At 46.7% G+C, this 20,514-nt stretch overlaps 1 protein-coding gene across 2 annotated transcripts; it reads left to right on the plus strand.

Annotated features, from left to right (window-relative positions):
• Nucleotides 1–1,389: 1,389 nt before the first annotated feature.
• Nucleotides 1,390–11,980, plus strand: LOC127294562 (SNF2 domain-containing protein ENL1-like). Of its 2 annotated transcripts, XM_051324410.2 has the most exons (14): nucleotides 1,390–2,165; nucleotides 2,276–2,355; nucleotides 8,118–8,255; nucleotides 8,339–8,419; nucleotides 8,901–9,119; nucleotides 9,208–9,279; nucleotides 9,754–9,834; nucleotides 9,931–10,049; nucleotides 10,156–10,267; nucleotides 10,380–10,463; nucleotides 10,546–10,640; nucleotides 11,038–11,166; nucleotides 11,309–11,410; nucleotides 11,497–11,980. In XM_051324410.2, the coding sequence occupies exons 1-14, from the start codon at nucleotides 1,502–1,504 to the stop codon at nucleotides 11,558–11,560; spliced, it is 2,040 nt and encodes a 679-aa protein (XP_051180370.1). In that variant the 5' UTR covers nucleotides 1,390–1,501; the 3' UTR covers nucleotides 11,561–11,980. The 2 variants fall into 2 exon arrangements, with proteins under 2 accessions (XP_051180370.1, XP_051180371.1); XM_051324411.2 differs by lacking the exon at nucleotides 8,339–8,419.
• The last annotated feature ends 8,534 nt before the right edge of the window (nucleotides 11,981–20,514 follow it).

Genomic DNA, 20,514 nt, shown 5'->3' on the forward strand with positions numbered 1-20,514 from the left:
GGCACCAAGAAGGCGGAGCGGACGCACAGAGTGCCACTTCCAGTTGAGGTGGCGCGGCTCATGCACAAGAACTAGACGCTGTGCGACGACTGGCGGGACGTGCACCTGCCTAGCGGCGTCTGGTGGCTGAGCCACCTCTGGGTGCCTGTCCCGCCCGTGCCTCCGCGCGAACCAGACAGGAGTGCCGACATCCGGTGCAGGCGGTGGTACCTGCCGCCGGACCTCCGCGCCGATCCCACCTTCGCCGTCAACTCCAACACCTGGCGCAAGACCGAGAAGGGTCCGAGGAGGAAGGCATACTTCCTCGGCGACAGGGACTTCCCGTTTGACCTTCCACCGCCGCCTCATCATCAATCACGGCAGCCGCCGACGCCTCCACAGGACGACGACGATGACTACAGCGACGGGCTGGCCTACCACAACGAGGAGGCCAAGGACGACAGCAACGCCTACGTCGCCTGCATTTTTCAGTAATGGCAGGCATCCATGGCGGAGGGCCGGGAGTTCGAGTACCCGGCGACGATGACGGACGACGAGATCAAGAGGCTCGGCGTCCTCGTCTCACGTCTCAGAGGTGGACCGGCCGGTGCAGCCGCCGCTGCCCCGGTACGCCACCGACATCATGCCACCGGGCCTCACGGAGGAAGAGGCTCTATGACGGGTGCTCGAGGACTCGGCCCCGCAACCGGTGCAACCGGTGCAACCGCCGCCTCCACCTCCGACGTACAACCCGTGGGCGGCTCCACCTCGACCACCAGCGTGGGCTGCTCAACCTCCACCACCGGCGTGGGCTGCTCCACCTCCACCACCGCCGGCGGCACCGGCGTATGTTCCGCTGGTTCCCAACTGGCTGTGGCCGGTACCGGAGTTCTCCGTGATCGACGACGATGGGGAGTAGGCACATGCGTTAGTAGGTTTTATATTTTATTTTCCTTCTTTACTATGTAAATTATGTTTTTAAGTTGAAAAAATGTAAAATCAAAAAAATGCGTCGTGTCGCCAGATCCACCCAACGCAAAACGAACGCGCGGTCGATTTTGACCATTTGGATCGACACAAACGGACGCGCGCGAATATTTTGAACGTTCCAAATATATTCGCCCCGTTGGAGATACCCATGGAGGTGTAGACCACCTACGGTGCTGTAGGTGTGGAGACGTGAGTGAAGGACCCCGTGAGGGGAGGAGTTCATGGTGACCGTATGAATTGGCCGTTGTTCCTTCCCGAGGCATACAACGCAGCGGCGCAGCCCAGCTTGCATTGCGTGAGAAGGATATATAGGCTGAGCTAGAGGACCGGAGCCGGGGGAATTCGAATTTCGAAATTTGAACAGCCGACGCAGGCGCTTTGATCACCGCGCACTCTTAGGTGCACGTTGTGCATCTCCTAGATCATAGGCTTTCAGTTGTACTGTACCTGTATATAAACCCGGCCCTCATGGGCTATCAATGAGTTCCACAATTCTTCTTCGTATCACAGCGCAAGTTCTTGATCTCTCACCATGGCCGCCTCCTTCAGCTTTGGCTCGCTGCCAGCCTCGACGGCCGGCGCGACTCCTTCCTCTGCAGCGCCCACTGCCGGCGCCTCTCTGGCGTCGCCGGCGCTCACCACGGCGCTCTCCATGGCAGGTCTCTCTCCCCATGTGGTCACTGCTCCCCCTACTAACTCCTCGTCGAGCCTGTCAGTGCTGCCTCAGGAGGAACTGGTCGCCGCCGCCGCTTCTTCTTCCTCTTCATCGACCGCGGCGGCGAAGACCATCGACAACGACCACATCAGCAAGTACATCCACTTCAAGCTGGGCCTTGCCGGGAGTAATTACTCCATGTGGAAGAAGCTGTTCCACTCCGTGCTCTCCAAGTACGACGCGCAAGGCCACGTCGACGTCTACACGCCACCGCTGGAGCAGGATGCTCGCTGGCGCCACGACGACATCACGATCCTCCACTGGATCTACGGGACGATCTCCGACGAGCTGTACCACGTCATCGCGACACCGGAGAACACCGCCTTCCAGGCCTGGAACCTGCTCAACTCCTTCTTCGGCGACCACCAGGCCGAGTTCCGCTCCGTCGTCCAGGGCGACATGAAGATCTCCGGCCTCTCCTTGGACGACGTCGACCATCCCGGCCATCCTTCTGGCGACACCCACAGGCCAGGACTCCCAGGTATCAGTCTTTTCATCTCCCTCTCCTAATCCATCCATCTACTTCCCCCAATTAATCAATCGTTCCACCCTCTGATTCGCTCCGTCGGTGATCCCCTTCACTGAATGCAGAACCTGAGCATATGGATGAACTTCCAGATTTCGAGATGGAGGCCGCCGGTGGAAGCGGCATGACACTATCTGCAAATTTGGTATGTTTGCAGTACTGTAAAATGTCAACGTGTTTCATATAATCCAATATGTGCAATAGCATTACTTCCTGTCATTATGACTCCGTTGAGAAATTACAATTTTGACATTAGCTGTGTCAGCGACCCTGTACCTGCTAATGATGCAGCACTGGAGGCAAGGCCCAGGCGGCGGGCTCGCCAGCCCGAATGGCTCAAGGACTACCAGTTGGGCCGTAAGAAGCCCATGTAATAGACTAGCCTGGCTTGGCCGATATATGCTATGTGTGAACCGAGTTTGAATCTCGGCTGGGATTTGGATGGAACGGCAGTGCCGTGTTGAAATGAATTGGCTCGGGGGAGGTTGGGAGGAGAGCTATGAACCCTAGATCTCTGTCTTCCTCTGTGATCTGCCTGAATTCCCTGTAGAAATCCGTAGGAACCTCACATCTGGTATCAGAGCCCACAGATCCACCGCCCTGGAAATTCCCACCCACCACCACCACACCCGATTCGCCGGCAGGCGCCGAGCGGAAGCCATGGAGAATCTCTCGCCGGAGGCCCGAGCGATCTACGAGATCCTCACGGCGGAGACGCGGGAGGCCTACGAGAACCGCTTCCTCGACTACAAGAAGGAGTCCTTCGACGCCGTCCGCGCCTTCGTTGAGGACACCACCAGGCAGTTCGCGAACGTCAACGCGTCCATCGCCACCGTCCAGGCCTCCATGGGCGCCGAGCTCGCGGCAGCGCAAGAGGCTCTGGGCGCCGATCTGGCCAACATCAAGGCCGGGCTCAGCGCGGAGATCTCGCAACTGGCCGCCACCGTTGGCCGCGCCCTCCAGGCTCCTCGACCGACTCCGGTGGAGGGAGCTCCCGGATCCACTCTACGGACGCCGGGAATGGGTGCCGCCGGCCCACAAGGGCACTGCGTCGCATTAAACCACCGGGGGATGGCCACAGCGCCTCCTCCGGGAGGAGGTAACAACCCATCCCCAAATCCGTCCCCATATTTCGCGAATTCTGTGAATTACTATGGAGAACCTTCTACACCTACTGACGCCAACGCCTCTGCGCCTCGGATTGAGCTGCCTCAATTCGATGGAGCCAATCCAAAACTCTGGCAGCGACGCTGTGAAGAGTATTTCAGGAGGTGGAGCACGCCGCAAACACTTTGGGTCTCCTACGGGACGTCTCAGTTCACTGGAGCCGCAGCAACATGGCTGGAATCGTTCTTGACGAAGAACACTCAAGCTGGATGGGAGGAACTGGTGCGCGGTGTGATGGCTCGTTTCATGCGCAACCAACACACAATTCTTCTCCGAAGGTTTTACCACATTTCTCAAACCAATACAGTGGAAGATTATGTCCAACGATTTTCAGATTTAGTGGATCAGTTAGCTGCATATGAGCCACACCCTGAATCCATCAGAAACATGACACGGTTCCTGGATGGCCTGAAGCCAGCAGTCAGGGTCCTAGTAGCAATACAGCAGCCTGAGGATCTCGACACAGCTTTCACCTTAGCATTACTATATGAAGAACTGGGAGAAGGAACTAACCCCTTTGCAGCCACGACTCCACTCCGACAAGGCACTGGAAGAAATACACCCCAACATTTTTCTCTGCCACCACCACCACCGCCAGCTAAGTGGGTGTCGAAGTCAGTAGAAGAGAAGAAGCAGCTTGAAGCAACCAGGGGAAGTTCGGAGGATAAATGGAGCAACCTAAAGGCCTACCGCCGGGCTAAGGGATTATGTTTTGTCTGTGGAGAAAAATGGGGAAAGGATCATATGTGCAAGGGAGCTGTCCAGTTACACATCGTACAAGAGATGCTGAATTGCATGCAAACGGAGCTCACTGATGAAGGACCTGAAGAAGAATCAGATACAGAATCACAACACCTCATGTGCCTATCAGCAGCAGCGGCAGATTCCAGGGAGAAATCTCAGAAGACTCTACAGCTCAGAGTTACAGTGCAAGGACACTCCATGCTTTTCCTTGTAGACTCTGGCAGCTCGGCCTGTTTCATCGACACGGACAAGGCCAAGCTGCTCTCTGGCCAACAACAGATGGACAAGGCTCTCAGAGTACAAGTGGCAGGAGAGGAGATTTTGCAAGCCACTGATTATTTTCCTAAACTCAATTGGACAGTTGATGAAGCTGAATTCGAGGACTCCTTCCGCATCCTACCCCTCAAGAGTTATGACGGCATAATTGGCCATGACTGGCTAGCCAAACATAGCCCTATGTTGACGCACTGGTCACAACATTGGCTGGCGATGATGAAGGAAGAGCAACTGATTGTACTTCATGGCGAAGGAACTGCTGGCGTCACGCACGCACTGATAGAATTGCATGTGATCCAGGACACGGCTGAATCGACTGCTGCACAACACAGCCCGGGCATACAAACCTTGCTCGATAAATTCTCGGATGTTTTTGATACGCCAACTGGGCTTCCGCCCCGCAGGCAGTACGACCATCAAATTCCTCTTATTCCGGGAGCAAGACCAGTATCAATGAGGCCCTATCGAGTAGCCCCAGAGTTAAAAACGGAATTGGAAAGACAGATACAGGAACTGTTGGAACAAGGTGTGATAACTCATAGCAGTAGCGCATTCGCCTCACCGGTCATACTTGTGAAGAAAGGAGATAATACTTGGCGACTAGTGGTCGACTACCGACATCTGAACGCTCTCACAGTAAAGGGAAAGTACCCACTGCCGGTGATTGATGAACTGCTGGATGAATTGGCTGGCTCACATTGGTTCTCCAAGTTGGACCTGAGGGCGGGATACCACCAAATTCGCCTAGCCCCTGGGGAGGAATACAAAACGGCTTTCCAAACTCACAACGGACATTATGAGTTCCGTGTCATGGCCTTTGGCCTCACAGGAGCTCCAGCCACCTTCCAATTCGCTATGAATGCTTCTCTGGCACCAGTGCTTCGCAAGTTTGCTCTCGTATTCTTCGACGACATCTTGATCTACAGTCAGACTTATGAGCAACATCTCGACCATGTAAACCAGGTTCTGACAATCTTACAGAGAGACAAATGGCAAGTTAAGCTGAGCAAGTGTGCTTTTGCGCAACAAAAAATTGCTTACCTGGGGCACGTTATCTCTGCTGAAGGGGTGGCAACAGATACAACCAAAATCGAAACTGTCAAGTCCTGGCCTCGACCAGCTAACCAGAAGGAAGTGAGAGGTTTTTTGGGGTTAAGTGGATACTACCGCAAATTTATTCGCCACTATGCTATTATTTGCCAGCCACTCACAGCATTGTTGAAGAAAGGGTCGTTGTTTGTGTGGACAGAGGCACATGAAGCTGCCTTCCAGGTGTTGAAGGAAGCTCTGACTTCAGCCCCGGTTCTCGCCTTGCCTGATTACACCTCGCCATTTGTTGTTGAGATGGATGCCTGTGACGTTGGGATTGGAGCTGTACTGTCTCAGAAAGGACATCCTCTAGCATTTGTGAGCCGTGCCCTTGGACCAAAGAATAGGGGTCTTTCTGTATACGAGAAGGAGTACATGGCTATCCTGCTGGCAGTGCAGCAATGGCGTTCATACCTTCAGGTTGGGGAGTTTGTAATCAAGACAGACCACAAGAGTCTCGTTCATTTGACTGATCAGAGGCTCCATACCGAGTGGCAACGCCGTGCACTGACAAAACTTATGGGACTCCAGTACACTGTGCAGTACAAGAAAGGAATCCTCAATGGCGCCGCAGATGCTTTGTCCAGGAAGCCAATGGAAGAGCCTTCCCTGATGGCAGCTACTGTGATTCAACCAATGTGGCTTGACAAGGTCCTAGACAGTTACAAGGACGATTCTTATGCTCAGCAGCTCCTGGCAAGACTAGCAATTGATTCACAGGCCGATCCTCAATTCACTCTGTCTAAAGGGATACTCAGGTACCAAGGAAGGATCTGGATTGGTCCAAATAAAGAACTGCAGCAATCTATTATATCAGCTTTCCATGACAGCCCAGTGGGTGGACACTCTGGATTTCCTGTGACTTACAGAAGGTTGTTATCTCTTTTCAAGTGGACTGGAATGAAGGCTGCAGTCAAGGAATTCATCGCTAACTGCCACATTTGCCAACAAACTAAGCCTGAGAGAACCCTGCCAGCTGGACTTCTATAGCCCTTGCCAGTCCCTTCAGGGCCTTGGGAGATGGCGACCATGGACTTTATCGACGGATTGCCACCATCTCGTCAATACAATTGCATCTTGTTAGTGGTGGACAAACTCTCTAAATATGCTCATTTCATTCCGCTCAGACATCCTTACACCGCAGCAAAAGTGGCGGAGCTTTTCGTGGACAACATCTATAAGCTCCATGGAATGCCCCTGTCCCTTGTTTCTGATCGAGACCCAGTTTTTACAAGCAATTTCTGGCAAGCGGTCTTCAAAGCTACGGGCACGCAGCTGCGTTTGAGCACAGCGAACCACCCTGAAACTGATGGGCAAACGGAGAGAGTCAACCAGTCGATTGAATGCTATCTTCGTTGCTTCATTAGCGCACATCCTCACCACTGGTCCAAATGGCTTTCTCTGTGCGAGTTTTGGTATAACAACAACTGGCATTCGTCGTTGGGCAAGACGCCATTCCAGGTGATTTATGGCAGGGAACCTCGCTACTTCGGCATTACTGCTACCGATCAAGTTGCTTCAGGGGACATTCAGGAGTGGCTACGGGAGCGAGCCTTGGTGCTTGCCTCAGTCAAGCAACATCTGCTGCGGATGCAACAGCGTATGAAAAGGCAAGCTGATAAGAAGAGGTCAGAGCGTGTTTTCTCAGTGGGTGATCGGATTTTCCTGAAGCTTCAGCCATACTTGCAATCGTCAGTTGCCCGTCGCGCCAACCATAAGCTTGCTTTCAAGTTCTTCGGGCCATTCCAGGTGTTGGAGCGCATTGGGGAAGTGGCTTATAAACTGGACCTTCCTGCTTCAAGCCGTGTGCATCCAGTCTTTCACGTCTCACAGCTCAAACCTTGCTTGGGTCCTGGACAGCAAGTTCTTCCAAAGCTTCCCTCTGCTGACGATGTGTTTCAGGTACCAATTCAAGTTCTACAGCGCCGAGTTCGTCAGCAAGGCCTTCGTACGATCGTCCAAGGCTTGGTGCAATGGAGTGGCAGCCCTGAGTCCATGGCCACGTGGGAAGATCTCGAGGCGCTTCATCAGAGATTTCCTCTTGCATCTGCTTGGGGACAAGCAGAATTCCAAGGAAGGGGGAATGTCAGCGACCCTGTACCTGCTAATGATGCAGCACTGGAGGCAAGGCCCAGGAGGCGGGCTCGCCAGCCCGAATGGCTCAAGGACTACCAGTTGGGCCGTAAGAAGCCCATGTAATAGACTAGCCTGGCTTGGCCGATATATGCTATGTGTGAACCGAGTTTGAATCTCGGCTGGGATTTGGATGGAACGGCAGTGCCGTGTTGAAATGAATTGGCTCGGGGGAGGTTGGGAGGAGAGCTATGAACCCTAGATCTCTGTCTTCCTCTGTGATCTGCCTGAATTCCCTGTAGGAACCTCACAAGCTGAGTTCTATGTTGCCGAAAGATGTACCAATATATGAGCTAAGTTGTATTTTCATCTCCGCTTTGACATGTGAAAGCAATTGCATAGCTGAATTGCATTCAAATTCCAGATTATCTAATGTCCACTTTCAGTCGAATCATGAGAGGACGTTGGCAAATGTTACTTATCTTTCTAGATTATTACTTCCAGACAACTCTACTAAAGATATTATAATTCTTGTTGGTACTTGACATTTGTTCACAGGAATTAAGAGAACGGATAAAGCCATATTTCTTGCGTCGTATTAAAAGTGAAGTATCCCTTGAGACTGGTTTGACAGATAATAAGCGGCTTCCGAAGAAGAATGAGCTAATTATCTGGCTGCAATTAACTGATCGCCAGGTATAAATTTGGTGTCATTGATGCAAAACTGGTAGAGTAATCGGATAATGAGGATTTGCGATTTGTCTATCTTTTGGGTGCAGATGCAACTTTACAAAGCTTTTCTGAACAGTGAGCTTGTTCATTTAGCAGCATCGCAAGGAAATCCCCTGGCTGCAATCACGGTTTGCATAAGCTTATAAATCCTTTTCGTTGCCCAGTCTTGTGTACCTTTATTTGTTGTCTTGCTGCTCTCATCTACTCCTTTAGTTGACTTCACTTATGCTCACAGTATACTTGCCCAGATAAAAAAATACTTATAGCTTTTACAATATTCTCTAAAAATATAAGGTCTGCTTGTGGAAATGATGACGTTATCTCTATCTTTTGCTCATTCACCTCTAGCTCTACTTTATTTATCGTTAAGCATGTGCACTAACTAACAATTATCTCTTATTCCCCAAAAAAGATTACCCTTACTATTAGTCGTTTCTGTTATCTCCGAGGTAAAAAAAGAATGCACCTTTTAAAATGAAATGCAGGGAGTGTATCTTTTATCTGAAGCTGCATTTGCTAATTACATGGCATGAACGTATCACTTCTTTTCTGTGTGCACGTTCTTTTGTGAAATTTTATCTGTTTCATGTTTTTCCTTTTCATCAACAGGTATTGAAAAAGATATGTGATCACCCACAAATACTGACTAAGAGAGCTGCTGAGCACATTTTGGAAGGCATGGATGGAATGCTAAAGAATCAGGAAATGGGGATGGCTGAAAAAATGGCCATGAACCTCGCAGATATGGCTCATGATAATGATGATGATGATGTAGTCGAAGTTGGTCCGGAAGTATCATGCAAGTTATTTTTTATCTTGGCCTTGCTGGTAAGCATTCTTTGATGCACATAGTTGTTATAATTGCACTGCGTGTATTGTTTATTTAAACGCAAATGATTAACTCCTACGGTTGCAGCGGAATCTTCTTGAAGAGGGACATCATGTTCTGATTTTTTCTCAGACTCGTAAAATGCTAAACCTGATTCAGGTCGGTTGTAAATTCTTGTTTGTGTTGGAGCCCTATTTGTGTGACATAGTATCAAGTTAGAGTTATTATTTTGTATACATTGTTTTTTTATATTTTTGCATACATGATAAGCTCTGTTACTAGAGTAAATGGGCATTTTCTTCTTACGAAATATAATGATGTTACACTTCATGCACGTCTTATAGTTACGTATAGTATTAGACATTTTTACACAACAGAAGAGACATATCAGATTCAAGTCCCATTCAATAGCAAAACAGAATTACTCGAGACAAGAAGTGTCTGATAACATGGGCTTTAGCATTACTGGTGGCTTTTGGCATCTTTGATCTTCTGTTGTCATCAAAGGTCGTTTAGTATGTCTATTATAAAAACAGTTTTGAGATGTGGATATTCACTTATTTTCTGTGTTGTTTAGACCTAACTATGTCAAACACACTTTCTGTGTTGTAACACATTCGATTATTGTAACAGGAAGCTATACTATTAGAGGGCTACAAATTTTTGCGCATGGATGGTGTCACTGAGGTTTCGGAGAGGGAAAGGATTGTGAAGGTTCTTGTCCGCACTTCCCTTTTTCTATGTTGTTTTGTGCCATGGACTCAATTATATATGTTATGTTGCTTACTTATTGTGTGTTTGCATATCTAGAATTTCCAAGAGGGCCTTGGAGCTCAAATATTTTTACTGACCACACAAGCCGGTGGTCTTGGACTTACACTCACCAAGGCAGCTCGTGTCATAGTAGTTGATCCTGCTTGGAATCCAAGGTAACCGAACATCGACACATCCTGATCAAGTGTATTCCTTTTGGTTTTATAGAATGCTTGTCACTACAACTTTTTTTATTCCATAACACAATCCTCCTTTTAACAGTGCGGATAATCAGAGTGTTGATCGTGCTTATCGAATTGGACAAACAAAAGATGTGATTGTCTACCGCTTGATCACATCTGCAACCATCGAAGAGAAGATATATAAGTTGCAGGTTCAAATATGATACATAAATTCTTACTCCAATCTTTTTCATATGACATCTCAAGGTTGTAGCTTCAAGTTCCATACTTCTGCTTCCTTGAATCACATAGTACTTTTTCCAGGTCCTCAAGGGTGCTTTGTTTAGGGAAGCCACAGAGAAGAATGAGCAGACACGTTACTTCAGCCAGAGTTACTTCAGCCAGAGTGTACTTGTCATGATACTGTTACTTGTCATTGCTTGCTGGATTTCCTACTGGATACCATGACTAATTCTGTTGCAAATTTCAGGAGATTCAAGATCTATTTAGTCTGCCAGAACAAGGTTTTGATGTTTCTCTTACGCAGAAACAATTGCAAGAAGAGCACGGACATCCGCTTGACATGTAAGACATTTTTTTTGTTCCATCAGTTCGGATGGTATATATAGTTTTGATGTTTCTCTTACGCAGTTTTTGTTCCATCAGTTTTGATGTTTCTCTTACGCAGAAACAATTGCAAGGGTTCTTTATATGTCAACATAAATTTGAAATGAAACTGGCTACAACTATTACCTAAAATAAACCAGTCAGAAAATGCACACCAAAAGTTGAGGTTTTATGCTGACATTTTGACATACACAAGGCTTTAGTTGTTCTTGATATGACGAATATAGGGTACGCAAAGGAAAGTGTAATTATTCTTGAATTTTACTGTACAGCGCTCCTGATCCCTGATATATATAGTTGCTGGTGATGATTCTATGTTCTTGCCCGAGAAGTAATCCTGTTTTGCCTCTTCCAGGGATGAGTCGTTGAGGGAGCACATAGAGTTTCTGGAGCAACAAGGAATAGCAGGTGTAAGCCATCACAGCCTCCTATTTTCAAAGACAGAAGTGTTGCCGATGTTGAGTGAAAATGATGCATTGGGCAGGTCAGTGCGTGTCTTCAACACACATCATTTTGACACTCTTTCTAGCTGCTAGCAAATAGATTGTAGTGTGTTTTCTCGAACACAGCATTGTACTGTATAGTAATTACTAACAGTAAACTAAACTTGAGTTTATGTCATGTAGGGGTGCTGATGCTAAGAAAACGAATGCTTCGCTGCTAGAACAAACACAAATTCAGATATCCCTGAAGAAATCAACTGTCTGGCAGAAACCCTCGCGAGCGCGGTACGTCTCCTTGAACTTTGCAACGACGAACACACTTTTGCCTTATCTTACAATAAGCTGAGAACAATGTATATTGTGGCTGTCAGACTCTGGAGTCTGAGGCTGCGTGAATGTGGAGATGAGATACATGCTTTAGATAATGAAAACTGACAGTGATTGCTGATTCGTCTTCATCCAAGGAAGGAAGTGATCAGTATGTGGATCTATCATGTCGAGGCCGGGGTTGAAGTCTTGGCCTACTTGGAATTCAGTGCATGCTGAATATGTATTATGTTGTTTGTTATGTTTCACCTTTTGATGGTTCAATAGATGAATGAACACAATGGATGCTGGTTGTTTGTTTCCACCATATGGATCGTAGTATGTAGAGGCTGGGTTGAAGTGTTGGCCTAAGTGGAAATCATGAATAGTTCAGTGCTCAGTGAATATATATTGTGTTGTTTGTCCTATTTCACCTTTTGTTGGTTCAGTTTCTCTCTTGTGTTCTGGATGGATGAATGAACACTTTGGATGCTGGTTGTAAGTTGTTCCCAATGAAAATTGAAGAGGATCGAGGGTCATATCTCTGAATCCAAACATTTTGTGTAGTCTTGTGCTGCTGCCATTGTTTATGTCCTATTTTCCACACAAGGAAATGGAATCTCAACTGATGTCTCCACAAATGACAAAACTGATGTGAATGGGTTCACGGGAGTTGGTGCGCGTGGGCTGGACCAACTCATACCTCGGCACACAAGATTGGAATCTCTTCCACATTTTTGACTTTGAAGACCTCGAAAAATAATATTTTGACTTCTTCATATTTTTGACTTTGGAGATCTCGACTGATTTTTGACTTGTATAAAAGTTGAGTTTATCTTTAATGAAACTAGTTAGATTTAAATTCAATCCTTTTCATCTGTGAATTATAGACTTGGATACAACACAGCGGTACACAGCATGCCCTGATGGTGGAAACATACCTACTCCATCTATCCACACATAAGTGATTTGGATTTATCTAGATTCATGAAGGACCGTACTATATCCAATCTCAAACACTACATAATGATTTTGCCAACCCAATAAAATTACTCAATACCCTAACAGTCACACGTACTGATCACAGGGAGACAAAATAGAAGTCCCCATGGTACATATTTTTGACATTGGAGAGCTGGCGAAAATAATATTTTTGACGCCTTCTTCTATATTTCTTTTTATTTTCGAGATCTCGATATTTTCTTATCTTACTTTGTATACAAGCTGAGTCTGCCTTTAAAGAATTTATAATTTAATTTCCCATCCTCCTCCTAGCCGCACTCCCTCGCCCTGGGTCGCCCACGCGACGGCGGCTCCGGAGGGCAACAACCCTAGCCCCAACACACTACCTCACTTCTTGTAATGTCCCAGGTTTGGAGACGATCGAGGGGTAGATTTTAGAAAGGGATGTGCATTGCATGGTAAATTTTGGGGAAATTTCGCGCTTTTAAACAAAAACTGCAATGAAGGGGGACAAGTTTCTCTCTCGACACCTTACAGGGTTAGGGTTTCGAGAGTGCAACAAACTTGCATCTCACTTAACTAGTTTAGGGTTTTGAGAAGAGAGGGAAGAGTTTGCATCAAACTTAAGTTGCATTATTGAATTATAAATTAAGTGACATGGTTGAATTCAAACCAAAGTTGAATTTGAATTTCAAATTCAAACATTAAATAATTACCCTAAATAATTGAATTGTGAGGAAATTCATTAAGTAAATAATACATAATACACATTATGAATAATTCAAACAATAAGACAAGCTCATTAGAGAAACCTTGAGCTTTATTGATATTCACACAAAATACAATGTCAATTACAATATCCAGAATGGAAATATAAATTTACAACACATTACAAGAATTGGAAAAATAGAAAAATAAAAGAAAATAAAAAGAAAAGTACAAGGATGAATCCTATCCTAAATACTACAAGATCATCTTCACTTGATCTTGGATTTGATGACCTCCATATTCATTTTGATCAAATGTTGATCCCTGCACATAATCACAACAAATAAAAGTTATGCCAAGTGGCATAGCCACTTGGCAGGTTAGAAAGAAAGGAAAAATTGAGCAGATATGATCAACTCTGCCGAGCTGATCCTCTCCAAGCCAAGTTCAGAGTATCAGGTGCACACACACACACAGGCAGCTCACACTGCATGTGTGCATGCTGTACAACACACAAGCCAGAGAGGAGTCACCAAGGGTGGCCAGGCCAAGCTGTCGACCAGGGAGCAAAAGAAGGTTCATATAAAACCTTTTTCCACCGCCAGAACTAGCTCATTCATCGACAGGCAACTTGGTAAGTCACCAAGAACACCAAGAACAGCTAGAACAAGAAGAACAACCAGTGTTGTTCAATCTGTCCAAACTCACCACTGAACCAAACCAAGAATCACAAGCCACAAGGAGGAGCAGGGCAAGTCAAGCAAACCACCAGAAGCAAAACCTCTACACCAACACACTATTTCTAGGAGCTGGAGTGAGGTATACCAAGCATCATGGACAAACCAGATGGTTTTGTTCATATATAAGCATATGCATCAAGCACACATGATCAACAGGGTGTGATACCCAAGATTGTGTCATCATCTGGCTACAAAGCCATTTGGTGCAAGCAAATATGGGTAAAGACTCTAGGAAATCATCCTATGGGAACATCAGTCATGCAAATCAGTGCATAACTGAAGAAATCCAGCAAAAGATGAAGTCATAGACTAGCCTAGCCCACACACCTAGCACCTACAGCTAATTGACCATCAGACTTAGACAGAATACTGTCTGTTTGATTTCAACATCAAGAGTCACTGGTAATCCAATAAATGGATCACCCAGAAAACATTTGGTAAGCAACAGCAAGCCAATAAATAGGGGAGCTACCCTAGGGCAGCACAAGACTACTGCCAGGGTCACCTCAAACCCTAGATCAACCACACCAACAAGCCAAATACATATATCATCACCCTGATTGGGTTCAAAGAAGGGCTAGGGTTCCCAATTACTGTGGGCATCCATCTAGCCTAATCCAACCAACTGTGATGATCATCACTGTATAGTTCACATCAATTATCCACTCCATCAATTAAAGCAACATAGATAATTGAGATTAACAAGTAAACAGTAACACAGACACATGCTAATGATCCAATGGATCACTGCAAGTGTCAACTGATGCTTGAGCAAGCACTTGCACTGAGCTATGCCACACACATACATAGAGTCAAGTAACAGCAAGGCACAGGCAACAATTAAACCATACACTGACCAACTGTTGATGATCATTTGATCACCAGAGCCCACTAGAACATGTTAAATCATGCTAGAATCAATCCTAGCACCAACATCTTAACAATATGAATTAATCAGCCGCAGGACATGAACAAATATATCACAGATAATTACATCAGTCATATACAGGAGCAAACCATCCTAGGATGATGGCATCTTGTAACAGGCATGCTCAAGGGAGCATGTCTAGAAATTATAGCCCACAGAAAAACACTCTGGGGTACCGGCTCTTGTAAATTTACAAGAATTGCACATTGCCAACAAGCCAGAACACCACAAATGAATACACTTGAGTAATTGGTGAAGATAGCATCAAGAACAGAGACACTGGCACTTGCCAAAGGCAAGGATCATGCATCATGATCAAGCCAGGGAGAAGTAATTGCACACACAGAAGAGGCAGGAGCAAGATAGTAGCAGCAGTAACAAATGAATAAAGCAAAGCATCACAGTATGCTCATGAACAAGAGTTCATGAGTTGCAACAGCAAGCAATTGAGCAAGAACAGCAGCACAGCAACACCGCACAGCAGCACACGCGTAAGCTAGCAAGGCGTAGCAACTAGCACAGCGCATCGGCACAACGTGCATCTCCACATAGAGAAGCAGGCCAGTGGCCAAACTAGACGAAGGGAAGGAGAAGCAGAAGAACAAGTAGCAGAGAAGGAAGGAGGAGATGCGCACATACCGAGGCAAGCAGACGAGCAAATGCGGCCATGGCGGCCACGGCGGCGCGCGCCGAGTGCTCGGTAGCACCTGGCCAGGCCAGGCCATGCGCCGACAAGCGCCGTAGCGCCCCACACCACCGTGGCGAGGCCCACGGCGGCGCCACCGCGCCTGGAGCCCAGTGAGCAGCGGGATCACCACGATCCCGTAACCCTAGCCGCCGCGAGGGAGGTCGAAGACGAGCTGGAGCAGCACCCGCTCCAGATTGACGCGGATGAAGATGACCGCTGTCGTGAGGCGCGTCGATTGCGCATCATGGCGGGGGCCAGTTCCGGCGGAGCTCGTCGGAATCGAGCGGCGACGGCGGAGGCGACGCGAATCGCCAGAGAGGGATTAGGGTTAGGGTTCGGTCGCGCGTGAGAGGGAGAGAGAGGAGTGGGGCTGGTCGAGCCGGACCAGGCCGGTTGGTTCGACCTAACCCACTGGGTTGCACCGACAGGTGGGCCCAGGGGCATTTTTGCCATTTCACAATTCCATTTAAATACATAAACTTTGAAAAAGCACCATAAATACTTAATAGCCCTAAAAAAATAATTAAAAATATGAAAATAGATCAGCATAAAATTCTCTATCATAAAAAAATACAAAGGGGAATTTTTGAAGACAATTAAGAATAAGTCTTCATTTGATGATTTAAATAATCATTTAAATCACATATATAATTATCAATAATAAAAATAAGTCCATTAATGCATTTGGACTTTAAAAACACCTTGACAACATTTCAAGGTTGTATTTTACTTTAAATCAAGTATCTCCAAATTATTCTTAGTATTAACCTCTCATATGAAATAATAACGACATCGGAAGGGGGGAACAAACCCTAAAACTGGAATCATGCATAACTGCTTCTTTAACCATTGCCCTTATCGGACAATGATGCTATTTTTCAGAGACAGAGGACAAGGGTCAGTCCACACCTTCCAACTGCAAAACTTTGCAGTGTTCAGGCAAGTTCATCACTTGCTCATGTCATTTGAGTATTTTTATCAAATTACTTGCAAAGTATTATGGTTATCACTATTGCACAAAAATCAAAACCACTACTTTCATAACTATGAAAATGACTAAGTGGTGGGCAATGGAACCATGGATTGTGTTGATATGGTGGAGGTTCCATTGCAAGGGTTTATATCCATCTAGGATTAAACAACAAATGTCGCCAGTGATTCTTGTGCCGTAATACCCGTGTTAACCATAAGATCCGGAGTGGAACGGAGTAGTCAAAAGTGTTTCCACCTCTCGTTCATCAACGGATGCGCTTTACCGTAGTACACTTGTAATCCAAGGGGGCAAGCGGTGAGGCTGGGGAGTCCTAAGTCCCCACGGCATAGTCCGTAGTACACTTGTCGCCCGAAGGAGCAAGCGGTGAGGCTGGGGAGTCCTAAGTCCCCACGGTATTGCGGTCTAGGATGGGCTGCAGCTACCGGCGTAGGAGTGTATGGTAGAGCCCAGCACTGACGTCGTGGTCGGGGTCCACCTTGAAATCTACAGGAATAATGGGACCGACGTGGACCCAGGGTCGGGGCATGCAACAAAGGGTGGGTGTTCGAGGTAGCGGAGAAACATGATTGGCTAGACCTTATACCGGGCCTCACACCAAAGGAAGTGTGGACGGGAAAGCTGCCCGGTTGGCACCAAGGTTAAGATCTCTTATGGGTAAAGCAACACACCTCTGCAGAGTGTAAAGAACTGTGACCTGTCACTCCCTGTTCCGGGATTGAGGAACTGCGAACGCGGCCGGAAAGGAGCTCCATGAAGTTCTAGTAAACCGGTGAAGGCTGACGGACATAGCTCTTTGAAATAAAAGCAATCTCTTGAAGAAATGTTTATCAAAACTTGCATTGGTATTAGACTTTCTGGTCTAGTATCGTAGCTAGTGCATTAAACACCTCTTATCTATAATGAACTTGTTGAGTACGCTCGTACTCATACCACTCTTAAATCCCATGCTTAGATTGTCTGAATCGTCTGGAGGAGGACTACGACAACAATGAAGGAGCCGAGATCATCGGCTACGATGAACCAGACCTCTCAGGAGGTGTTGAAGGCGTAGACTACCTCATCGTCTACGGATCCAGGGAGGCTTCCGGAGGAGAACAAGCCTAGAGATATCCGATAGTAGTAGTAACCGAGCAGCCCGAACTCTTAGTATTTAGCTGCTCGAGGAAATAAATGTTTAGCTTATTGAGACTCTTATATTGTAAGCTAAGTTGGGTTCGCCTCGAACCCAGGAGTATCCCTCTTAGGACCCAAGAGGAGCTCCAAGACGACATGTGTATGATAATTGTAATAATAAGTGAATGAGTTATGGACCTGCTATGTTCTGCTGTACTACTCTGAGGGATGTAATATTTGCGGAATGGTACTTCGTGAATGTTATATCAACGACTGGCATACTACAACATGCAGTGGTATGCAGGGTCACCACAGTTGGTATCAGAGCAAAAGCTTTGACCTTAGGTTGGAACCTAGTAAATGGGACCAAACGTTAGGAGTCAAATAGGACTAGTAAAGAATTCTCTAAAAATATGGTGTATATTCGATTGAGAATACAACAATCATATCTTTTAGTGCGATAATTCTTTATTATCTCTATTATGATGCATTATTACTAATCCTATAATCTTTCTATTTCTACAGCCAACATGGCAAGTTCACGTCCTGGCCGAAACGTGAAAGTGATGGATTCCACACTGAGCGAATACCAAGGAGGGCTTGCAGATATCCTACGAGCCATGTTACTTGAATTTGGGTGCGATCCCCAGATTCAAGTAAAGAAATACATGTTCTATGATGGTACTGTATTGGCCAAGTGCAGGGTAGGACTGCGACTTCCCGAATCTTTGGGAATGAACGTAGTCATGCCAGCAGGGGAAGCTAGGACAATCAACACAGCCTACCATATAGCTGTTATGAGAGCCATAACCGACATACGGGAACATAAGACGAAAGAGCTTATGGATTCCGAGTTCTCCCATATTCCTCATAATCAGGAGGAAGAAGATCCCATGCTCAACCACTACAAATATGCCAAACGCAAACCCATAGCAGCGGCAAAATATATGGATAATAGCCGCAACTTCATATCATTACTCTGTCAGTTGAACCATCATCTGATAGGAGCAATTGATACGATGCTAGAGGAATTTACTGAACCCAAGGAGGAGAGTAGGGCAAAAGAACCTATGGAGAATGTGGTGCACACACCAGTTTACTCAGCTGGTGACTACATCAGTATTGATCCACTTGAGCGTGAACCTACACCTGTTACACCTGGGAACTATCTGGGTAGTTCCTATGGGGGATACGAGGGCGGAGAGGAATCCGGAAACAACCAGCGTTCCGAGACTCCTATCGAGAATTCCACGGGTTGGCGTTGGGGATCTGATACTGGAACCCATAGTACTTCTGTGTATTATGATGGGGATATGAATGATGATGCCACAACCCAGAACCAGAGTTATCCTAGTAATGAAGGAGTTGATGGAGGGTATCCGACACAGGTTGAGTCGGGTATGAGTGTTGGTAACACATATGGTGGAGCTACAGGGGAGTACACCCGATGGGTGGACTATGATGCACTTAACGATCAGTTTGTGAACACTGATTTCTCCCTAGGATCATCATCTGATTCGGATTACCAGCCAACGGGGAGACCTTATGTTCCAGGGTCTATCAGGAGGACGACACGTTCGACCGGATGGAAGCCTGGGATGTACCGGGAGTGAAGATCGACTAGAGTCCACCAAGGGAGGCGAGGCTATAATACACAAGTACCACGTGTATTATAGTATGTAATATTTGTATAAATTTGTACATATACTTTAATAAGTGAGTTTGCATACTCACATCGACTTGAGTATTGTAATAAGACCACTTAAGTATGTATATACAGGATATATGTTTTGTATGATTTGGATTTGCTTCTTGATTTCCATTGCGTGACTAGTTCTGTGCACAATGTAGAGCTCAGAAAACTTGCGCATGGAGTAATTATGAGTATCATCTTGTGTTGCAGAACTAGGGGGGTATGTCGGGAACGCTAGGAGACGAGACCGAAGCGCAGCGCATGGAGCGCGAAGCAAAACAAAAGGAAGAGGCTGAGGGTGCAGCCAGAGATCAGTTTCCACCACCACCACCACCCATGACGCAGCAAAATTTTATCCAGTACATGCAGCTGGTAGAGGAGAGACAGCGTGTAACACTGGAGCAGCAGAACAAATTCTTTCAAGATTTGCTGCAGCAGAACAGGGTGGAGAGACATGAGAACCCGTGTTATCACCAGAATTTGACCGAGTCAGAGGTGGGCCACGATTGAGATAGACTTGAAGATATACATGGAAGGAAGAACAAGAATTGGCCTTATACACGAAGTTGGGCTGAATTGCCCATGTATCTGTAATATAGTAGATCGCATCTTAGATTGAAAGTTAGAGTTTTACTCGTGCACGGTTAGGTGCACGTCCGAATTAGAAAGTCCCCTGGACTATAAATATGTATCTAGGGTTTATGGAAAAAACAACAACTCACGTTCAACCCAAAACAAACCAATCTCGACGCATCGCCAACTCCTTCATCTCGAGGGTTTCAATCAGGTAAGCGACATGCTGCCTAGATCGCATCTTGCGATCTAGGCAGTACAAGCTCCACGTTGTTCATGCGTTGCTCGTACTGAAGCGTCTTTGATGGCGAGCAACGTAGTTATCATAGATGTGTTAGGGTTAGCATAGTTCTTCGTATAACATGCTTACGTAGTGCAACCCTTGCATGTCTAGCCGCCCTCACGCCTATCTCGGGTGTGGGGGCGGCACCCTGCTTGTTCATCATCTAGTAGATCTGATCCGTTACGATTGCTCCTTGTTCTACAAGGATTAGTTTAATATCTGCAATAGTTAGGCCTTACAAAGGGAGGGAGGATCCAGCGGCACGTAGGGTGGCGTTCGCAAGTCCTAAATAGGATGTTCCGAGGATCAACGTCATGTTGGTTTTTAGGCCTTGTTTAGGATCGGCTTATGAGCACCGTGCGTGGCCGCGAGGCCCAACCTGGAGTAGGATGATCCGATT

The sequence above is a fragment of the Lolium perenne genome, chromosome 1 (genome assembly GCF_019359855.2).
Source record: "Lolium perenne isolate Kyuss_39 chromosome 1, Kyuss_2.0, whole genome shotgun sequence".
In the NCBI taxonomy this organism is placed as follows: Eukaryota; Viridiplantae; Streptophyta; class Magnoliopsida; order Poales; family Poaceae; genus Lolium; species Lolium perenne.

Excerpts from the sequence above, each read along its gene's own strand:
- LOC127294562 (XM_051324410.2), top strand. The coding sequence starts at position 1,502 with ATGGCCGCCTCCTTCAGCTTTGGCTCGCTGCCAGCCTCGACGGCCGGC. Across the intron at positions 2,356-8,117 it reads TGACACTATCTGCAAATTTG|GAATTAAGAGAACGGATAAA; the intron begins GTATGTTTGCAG and ends ATTTGTTCACAG. Across the intron at positions 10,464-10,545 it reads AGAGTTACTTCAGCCAGAGT|GAGATTCAAGATCTATTTAG; the intron begins GTACTTGTCATG and ends TGCAAATTTCAG.